Source organism: Ornithodoros turicata, chromosome 7 (genome assembly GCF_037126465.1).
Source record: "Ornithodoros turicata isolate Travis chromosome 7, ASM3712646v1, whole genome shotgun sequence".
Lineage (NCBI taxonomy): Eukaryota > Metazoa > Arthropoda > Arachnida > Ixodida > Argasidae > Ornithodoros > Ornithodoros turicata.
The window spans coordinates 461,100-470,567 of record NC_088207.1 but is presented as its reverse complement, the minus strand read 5'-3'; the positions used below and the strand labels follow the sequence as shown (position 1 = coordinate 470,567).

The following is a 9,468-nucleotide window of genomic DNA, read 5'->3' as shown; positions in this document are numbered from 1 at the left end:
CGCTGTTTCTTTTATAAGAACTCTTGAAGTCGTCCAAAGACCTTGCTCTCTCGTACAGTCCTGCCTCGAATCCTTGTGTTATCAATTTCTTGAGGGCTGCCTTGTAAGGTGACCTGCGTTGTACGACAGGTCCAGAAGGCGTCTCACCGTCAATGACCTCTTCAAAGCGGACAGTGTCTTTTGGAGCAACCTTGCTCCACTCGCTCAAGTCGTCAGCTTTTGTCAGATAAACTAAATGTCTTGCAAGAGGACAGAAACATCTTGGTACATAGCCAACATCTACGCCCTTCAAAATAAACTTTCTCCAGATATGGTGGGCTGTGTGGTAAATACATATACACACACTGTTGTTACCGCTGTGTCGAAACAGCGACGCCGTGTCATAAATTCCATCTTCTAGTGGGACATTTCGGAGTAGAGACGTTAGAGATCCCTTGTAGACAGTGGACAGCGTCAGCACAAAAAACAGCCACGACCCAAGGATAATTCGAATAGACGTCAATCCCTGGTGATGAGATGGCAGCAGCCCCGGACTGGCCGTCGAAAAAAGTGACGTTGTGTAGAAGCACGATAATCTATAAAAGGTGGGTGATCTTCCAGTAGCTGTTTTGAAGATGAGGAATGTCATGGTAGAACAAAACAGCACCGCACAAAATACGCACATCCAGACTCTGTAGCTAAATGGCAAGAGAATGACCACTTCTTTTGCCTGTGGCGTCCGAGGCTTTCCGAAGAGTACGAAATAACAGGGTCCAAAGTACGCGGTAGTGGTGCTAAATGCCCAGTAATTGTAATTGTACGGGTTCAGTAACATGTCCGTTGCATTTAACAGAAAATTATCAAACTGCAAGTAATCCGATATAAATGTCTGGTTGTCGTTGGTTGGATTCAGTCGTGTCTCTGAGAGGGTTGCGTGTGGATCGACGCTGCAGTTCTTGTGACGGAGGTGTTCAAAGAGAGTAATAGAGTTTGTGTATCCACATACAGGACCATGGACGCAGTCTACTCTAAGTGTCCCTCCGTTGAGTTCTAATGAGGCAGGCTCGGTAAATTTTCTGGCAAACTCAGCCTTCGGTAGCCGTGACAAAGGAAGCCTCCAAAAGTAATACGGACTAAAATCCGGTGCTAGGAACGCTGTACTATTGATTAGAAATATGTGCGAAAATGTTCCTATGAAGGTGGGAGTGTGAAAATATGCACTCGATACGACGTTGTCCGCGTACAGAGCTATTGACGGCGTGCGTGGTAATATCGTTTGATCAGGTCTTTCTAGCCTCCTGAAATCGTCTATGCTACAAATCACTTTTAGTGCTCGCGAAACATTGTTCCGGAACTCGTCACTCTTGAAGTGGTCCTGGACAGTGATGACGATCTGGTGACGAAGGAACTGCGTGAGACGCGAGAAGACCCAGCTGTGCTGAGCTGCACATTTGGGAGTCATTAAGATACCGAGACTGTCGCCGCCGAAATGCTTGTTCATGTAGTCGATGAACCTGGCAGATGTAGTGAACTTCTCCCATGGCTCTTGAGAGAGAATGACTTGCAAGATCACCAGAAAGGTAACGAATGCAAAAGACTTCATCTCGAGACTGTCCGATCGTCGTTACTGAGAAAACGTGAAAGGCAATCTGCTCTAACGCTGTCCAAGACACAAGTGGAGATATTTTCCGCAGGTGTTGTCAATTGACGTGTTCGTGTGCGCAGCATGTTCCAGACACGCCTGTTTTCTCACCACCGTCTTCAAACAGGCGTAACCATGTTTCACGATTCATCGAGTAGAGTGCTGTCGAGGAAGATAGAGAGCGCCCTGGTATCTCACAAATACATCACGGCTCCATTATACAGTTGATGGGATATCTAACGGCGAATTTGACTGGTCGATGCGGTTAAAGCCTATATTAGCCGCGTTTACATGAACTTGATCGGACCGGGTCGAGTTGGTTTATCGCACCAAATCCTCTCCCATGAAGCCGTGTCAACCACGCTTAGGGAGGACTGATGTGAGGAGATGCGATAAATCAACTCGACCCGTTTTTGTCAAGTCCATGTAACCGCGGCTGCAGTATTGTGCTTCTACACGTTTGCCATCATGGCTCCGAAATAATTATTGGGCAATATTTCGGCTGTACCTGAAAATACCGACGTTAGTGTGTTGGCGAGTGACAATTCCACCTTGCCAAATCCTTTAGTGTTTGTATGTGTTATCTGCATTGATGGGCAATGTACCCAAAGTTGTAAAAGGAAAGTACAGAGTACCTGCAAACAACTGGACTAAGGAAGAGTGTGTGTTCCGAATTTGTGTTTGTGAATATGTTGCTTACAACGGCTAATGTAAGCATTATTTTGTAAATGCCAGTTCCGAAGCCTATCTAGGTAGTGCTTGCCCATGGGTATTAAATGTAACAGACTGCACAATTTCCGTTAACATGCATTTGCCCAGGCAACCAGCTGTGCTAGTGGAACATATTTTTATTCCTGATTAATTTCTTCTTGCATCTCTCGGTATACTGTGAAAAAAAGAGGAGAGAACTCCGCCCTCTCGTACAAAAATGCCACTAGACACAAAACTGAGATATTTTCCATTTTTCTCTCTTGACTTCCAGTTAGGTACTTGAGTACTTGATGGGAAAGTATTAGACAACAGTACTTAAAGTACAGAACAAAGTACACAATGGGAAATGTATCTATGATGTCCAGCTTTGTGTGCTGATTCCAACGTCTTAGGCTGCCTGTTCGCATTCCTCGTTATTGCTATTCATGGCAGGACTCTTACGCGCCCTTCGGTACACGTCTGCGTCGGTAATCTTGTCTGCCGTCTCAGCTAAGGCTTCACGGGAAACCTGGTGGACGTGTTCTGTATCATGCGCACCGCACTGGGCAGGCGTTAAGGGAACAATAGACGATTTTAAAAAGATGCGCGCGCTACCAAGCGCGAGGCGGAAAGCAACATGGGAACATTGAGGGACACTGCTCTGTCGTGTGCTTCGGTAATAGTTTACCCCGGGCGACACTGCTTGTGCGCACACCAGGAATGTTGTTGTTCTTCCTGTACTTCCGCCTCGAACCGTCTCGTAAAACTTCCAGGCGCTCGAAGTTCCCTTGCGTGCCACAGGTGGCGCTTGTTTTTCTGAAAATGTCTATTCCAGGAGTATTGACTCGTCGAGGGAAGTATAGCACGCTCGCCCAGTATAGCTGTTGCATACTCCGGAGGAGATGTGAGCTTATGGTCGCAGAGGACCTCAGCGGTCAAGGAGCTGACGGAACCGCTCATGTTCCGACGCAGTAGTGGATCTGGTCTGGACACCCAGGTGAAAAAATTCCCTAAGTGGATCCGCTTGCAAGTCGGTTATGGAACCAGGAATTGATTGCTAGCTTGGAATGTATTTCCAGCTAGGAATGAATTCCAGCTAGGAATTGCTTTCCAGCTGGAAACACGTTTCCATTTTCAAATGGATCCACTTGCAAGGCGGTTATGGAACCAGGAATCGATTCCGAGGTTCCTTCGGAACCCACTTGCAAGTAGTTTATTGAAGCCGAGCCAGGTTTCAGCATCAGTTTCTATTCCGAACTGCTGTTGCGGCTCTGCAGGAGAGCCAGCCTGTGCTGCTAGCCTGGAATATGTACAGAAGCCAGGAAGGAAGATGTGATATTTCCTCCTCTTTCTTTTCACAAAGCTGCTGCCAGTATGTGGCCTGTTCATTAGCCTTCTTTACTTCAGCAGCTGACACAGTACATTCAGAGTCCGAAACGTCTGACTCGGAGAAGTCTTCGCTGTCGTGGTGTCTTTTTCTTCCCACCTAGATGCAAAATGAACAAACGTAAATATACCGTGAGCATATAAAATATGGACGAATTTACATCAGTTCTTGGTGCCCCATGGGCTTCGGCGGCGTTCTTTTTTGCATTCTGTAGACTGCACTGAACCGATTTTTTGGCATCTCAAAGAAATACATGTCACGAATTGGTACTAATAGATATCAATGCTACTTCACCTGAACTCACCAACTGTCAGCAATCCTGTCCATCCCAAAGCTGCAACACACGACAGAAACAATGAGTGAATAGGACTGCTGCTTTTTCACTTGTCGTCCGTGTCCTCTGTCCGAGATGAATAGTCAACTCCAAGTTCCCCACATTCCTACTTTAGTATCTACAATCCTATTTTGTGCACTTCACAACATTATACCCGCCTGATAGCCAGTAAAAAGTGCTTCTGTCCATACCCAATTGTGAGTGAACTGGGAATTCTGTGGGAACTGTGTAGCAGCTTTGCTGATTTTTGCCAGGCCCCCAGTATTCATGTATTTCTGCATGAGTATAAATAAAGACAACAACAACAATAATAATAACAATTCAGTTTCATTGAAAAAACCCGTAGAAAAACATGTTGCAAAAGTACACCTAATGCCATGCATAAAATTGTAAATGTTTTGCTGCAACACTCACGCAGCGTTTCTCACTTCAGTCGCGCTGGCCCTTATTCCGCACGATTCATAGTATCTTGCAAGCGTCCTCCATTTTTATGACGAACTGCCAGCTAAAAGACAAGACACATAACAAAGTCAGTTACAAGCATGCGCAGGGGCTCTTGGAGTTCCCCCACTAGCTAGCGTGCACTTGCGCTATTTTAAATAACAGTATAAATATAACAGTGAGTAGATCTACACATTCAGATAAACGTGCATAAATATCAAATCATAAACTACTCACCATCGTAATTGCAGTCACATGCGTCGCTCGTAGTTTTTCGTGATTTAGCTGGTGCAGAATTTGTAGAGACAAAGAAACTATGCAAAATGCAGCACTTGACTGTAGAGATTCAAAGACATTCACGTTTTTTGCCCGTCTTGAAGAGTTGAAAGACGGGAACTGCTACCACCCATCTACCGCTCGCGACATTTCAAAACACGTACTGATGTAGATGGCGCTCAGTCTGCTCCACTTGTCGACAACGAGGCCGTTAAAGTTTCGGTTTCAAACTAAAGTGAAAATTACGCCAAAGTTCGATTTCGGTACTCTGCGAGAATGTTTCTGGTATATTTACCGACAAAAAGTAACTCGGGCGAATTGCGGTAGGGCCATAAACAATTGATATATTATAGAATGTAAATGGAGATTATCATTTATGTTGCAAAAACGCCCGATGGACCCGGTGCACGTATCTGCTGTATGCACCTGAAAGGAATGCTGAGCGTTTTCAATTCACCCCGATGAAGGTTTGCAAATATTTCTAGGGCAGGTGTCAAAATTACAGTGGACCAGCAGGGATAAGTTCACTTGCCAGCGAAGTGGAATACAACATCCACTTCGCACTCTAGAACTAGATGGCAGGCAAGTTAGAAACCACTTGGCAGTCAAGTGGAACCAGATGGAAGCACATCCAGTTCAGCTGGAGCCTGAATGATACCAGTTGGAAACCATTTGGCAGTCAAGTGGAACCAGATGGCAGGCAGATCCAGTTCAACTGGAGACTGGGTAAAGCCAGTTGGAGACCACTTGGCAATCAAGTGGAACCACTTCACTCTAAACCGGAAACAATTTGTTCCTCTTTAAACCACTTTGGCATGCAAATGGATCCACTTCAGATTCCAGTTCAGATTTTCACCTGGGCAGTTTTCAGGACGTCTTACGGGTTGTGCACCGGAGGGACGGTGATGACGTCACGAACCTCCGCAGCCTTGTTCGGGCCAAGCGCACCGACGACGATGGTAGAATTTGGTGACTTGTGTAGTATAACACCCCAGGCAGGACAAACCCTCGGGAAAAGAATGGGAAAGCAATGGGGGGCTTCTGTTCCTGAACGGGCGATAGTGCCCGACTGGTTCCCAGCGGTGTGGGAACCAAGGGGGTAGAACATAAGAGAAGATAAGGTAGTCCCCCGACGGTGCCCTGATCATTTCCCGCTCCGATCTCCTTTTGTTCATGTAAATAATAATACAGGATCGCTCCCCGACGCTGATCTGATCATTTCCCGTTCTGGACTGACCATGGTCATGTGACCAAAATATAGGATTGCTCCCCGATGCTGATCTGATCACTTCACGATAATCAGTCTCATGACCGGGGTGCAGCAACGGATTTCTCTTCCCAGACTGTCAGGCGCCGAGTGATGCAATCACGTAACAGACAGTTTCGAATCTGGCCAATGATATTACGGATCATCCAGCCGTGTTTGCACTGTCGGAGTCCCCGTCGCTCTCGATTAACGAATGTATCCGGCCGTGCTCCCGAAACTTTCGAGGAATTCCAACATTTTTAAGCGATTCATCGAGTGTTAAGTGCTATTTCTTTTTGTGGTAGTCCTCGCATTGATAAACGTTACTCATTTTTCAACATGAGTGACACCGTTCTAGAAGGCTTCTCTCGAAACTTAGTATCGCAGCATCGCATAGTTTCGATTTCAGTGATCCATTGTGGTTTATGCGTTGCTTTTAGGATAATGGACTCCGTTTCGGTGAAAGTATGGTTCAGTAAAGTGTGGAATCCTATGTATTGTGTATTTGACATCAAACGGAATATAACAATTTCTCAGGACGACCTAGTGCTGCAGCTGTGCTTTCCATCTCCTGCGTGCGTACAAAACTGGAATGCTGGAGGTCTTCAGCTCAAGGTTCGTATTTGTAGTCATTCTAAATAAAAAGAAAAGAAAAAAGGAACCTCCGAAGTGAATTAATCATTCCGCTTTAATCCGTTTGCGTACTGTGATCGACGCATGGTATGTTAATTTGTTTGAAACTGTGAGTGAATGAAAGCTATCCTGATCTATCATTCAGAATGTCATGCTGGACCACTACCAGAACGTGCTTAAAGAAATCAATGCCTTGATGAAGGTATCACCGAAGTGCCCAGCACCCGATCTCTGCCTCAGAGCCAGTGATGATGGTCAAGTGTCATGGTGAATTTCGTTACTAAGTAGTTCCTCTTTTACGCAAAAGGGTTTTTCTATTCATTTTTCTTTACAAAAACTTAATGGTCCCGATGCAGAACTACATCCGTCGTACGAATCCTTTGGCTGGCGGCTTGCGAAGGAGGACGCGCGCTGTGTGCAGGGACCTAAGCCGTGGGAGGAAGGCGGGAGCTGATCCGGTTCGAAAGTTCGGGTCACCAAGATGAAGGAACTGAGGCAGGAACCTTCATAGGCAAAAAGAACAATAAGAATGTATATTTCGCGCGCCGGGTCAGGCGCACGAAGAGCGCGGCGCAACAAGGAGCGTCGATGACGATTAGGCTGCCACAGATTTAACGCGCATTATGGGCTAACTGCAAGTTGAAGACAGGGCCCATGATCACAGACTCTCCGCGACATGCAGACGTCCGCCTGCCTCCCGGTCGCCAGAGGGCATTCCTTGGTTGGACATATGCGTGTGACGTTTTTGTCCGATTTCCAGAAACCGAAGTTCGCCATACAGTCAGCGTCCGGCCTCTGCTCTTGACATGTATTGCGCCACATTGCACGGAAACTACTACGCTCATTCGCGTCGGATTTTCGAGTCGTCGAGGAATAAAAAATGCGGCATTGTTTTGTCGGTATCAACCTAGACGGATGCGACAGTCCCATCAAAGAAACGCCTCAGCTCCAAGGAGCTCGCTAAAAGGGAAGACATGGAATTCCAACGCGCGCGGCCGCGTTTCGGGTACGGGCTGAATTGATTTATTCGTTAAAAAATATATAAAAATAGAGAATCACTGCTCTTATCATTCGAGAGTTATGTATGGCTTTTGGTTATGTTGGTTTGTTTGGTTTGTATGGTGTGTACGGCTCATCCTAGATATTCAGGAAGTACATCGCGAAGCTGCACTCGCTGATTTCCTTTTGGATGCGTGAATTTTCATTCATTTTTTCGGCAGAGAGTCGCCATCCAAACAATTTAACGTTATTATATTTTGTGTCACTACAATGTACGAACTTTATGTTCAATGTTCAGAGCCCCCCAGGAGGCTAGAGGCAGTGCGACCCGTCCCACTTGAATTATATTCTGTCTGAAGAGACGGCTTCTGAAGTGGCAGCGCGTCTTGATGAAGCCATGTACGCATGAAGTGATTGAGTTCCACACATTAATTTCCATTGTAGCTGCCCTGGTAGCCACGTAACAGGAAGTAATAGAGAAGAGGTCTTTAACTCAAGTCGAAACGCGGGCCGCATTGACCTTAGGCGACATCATTCATCGTGGAAGGCCACAAAGAAAACAAATGATCGTAAGAGTATACCTGATATACAACATATATACCCGGTAAATACCCTACAGTACCCTATATATGACCTATAACTTATCCTAAACTATACCCTACACTCTTAAAAATGAACTTCGCCACATAGCACGCTCCTAGCCAACCATCATCCCGAATGACAACGTTCTCGCCCCTGATTTGTTGAAAACGGGAGGCGGAGCCTTTTCTGTGCCGTGCATAATGGCACAAAATAGGCTCCGCCTCTCGTTTTCAACAAATATAGGGCGAGAACGTTGTCATACGGGATGATGGTTGGCAAGAAGCGTGCCATTGTGATGACCGCTCCCGGTAGAAACGACAGCACACGAGATAGGGGTACCTTTGGGGTAGTTTGTGGAAGGAACGAGTCCAACACCAGTAAATAATGGGCACACAATTTAATCTAACACAAGAGATCTGTGCACAGGGTGCCGGCTCACCACAATTGGACGTTGTCCTTGGGGCACAATCTGTGACGGCACAGTGTTGATGGACGCTGTCGAGCTGCTTGTTGAGAGGTTGCACAGTCTGAAGTCCGTGTCGGGCCTTGCGACACCAGTTGTTGAGGGTTGCCCGTCCGGGCGATGACTTCCTGCTCCCGGCGGTTCTGTGACGAGTCGTGGTCGTCCGCCCTCACTTCTCTTTCCCCCTGGTTATGGAGCTGCTCCCCTTTTATGGACACTCCAGTCGCCATTCCCACTCACATCCCTTGCTTAGGGAAAAGCCGACAAAGTAATGAAACGGCTTCCTGGAATCGGCGGTTTCGTGTCAAGTCTTGATCGCCTTCCCTCTGTCACTTCAGTTTACGTGCCCTGCTAGCCTCCGCAGGCCACGGCTATTCCCCACTTTGGGAAGTGTCGGGAAAACAGGGAAATTGCTAAAAAGAGAGCTTTCTCCGCACTATATCTTCGTGCTAGACGTTGGTTCGTCAACAGTTGACTTAGCTCTGGGTGGGGGCGTTCAAACAATGTCGTGCTGTCCATTCTTTTAAAGGGTCGCTGTCACTCAGGGGTGCTCATACACACACAAAGAAGATGCTCGTAGAAGTACACGACCCGCCTGCTCGATGGGCACATTTGGAGAGCCCATTTAGTGATTCTAGGAAGCTCGCTTCCTAGGAACATCACACTATGTGGTGAAGTTCATTTTTAGGAGCGTAATATACCATACAATAAAATATACTCAAAAATATGAGCGATGGAGTTGTTGGTGAGCCGTACATCCGCTTCTCGCTCTCTCAATGTGGCTTCCTCATGGACT

The 9,468-nt window shown here is 46.6% G+C and overlaps 1 protein-coding gene across 1 annotated transcript in view; it reads right to left on the bottom strand.

The window, feature by feature from the left end:
• Positions 1–3,733: 3,733 nt before the first annotated feature.
• The window catches only part of LOC135399433 (putative nuclease HARBI1), a 7,072-nt gene continuing 1,337 nt past the window's right edge, over positions 3,734–9,468 (bottom strand). The window contains exons 4-9 of the mRNA XM_064631237.1: positions 4,711–4,811; positions 4,447–4,537; positions 4,224–4,307; positions 4,003–4,032; positions 3,859–3,938; positions 3,734–3,797 (exon numbers count right to left, since the gene is read on the bottom strand). Coding sequence (XP_064487307.1) covers positions 4,521–4,537; positions 4,711–4,811 — 118 coding nt within the window. The 3' untranslated portion in view covers positions 3,734–3,797; positions 3,859–3,938; positions 4,003–4,032; positions 4,224–4,307; positions 4,447–4,520. The remainder of the gene's footprint in view (positions 3,798–3,858; positions 3,939–4,002; positions 4,033–4,223; positions 4,308–4,446; positions 4,538–4,710; positions 4,812–9,468) is intronic.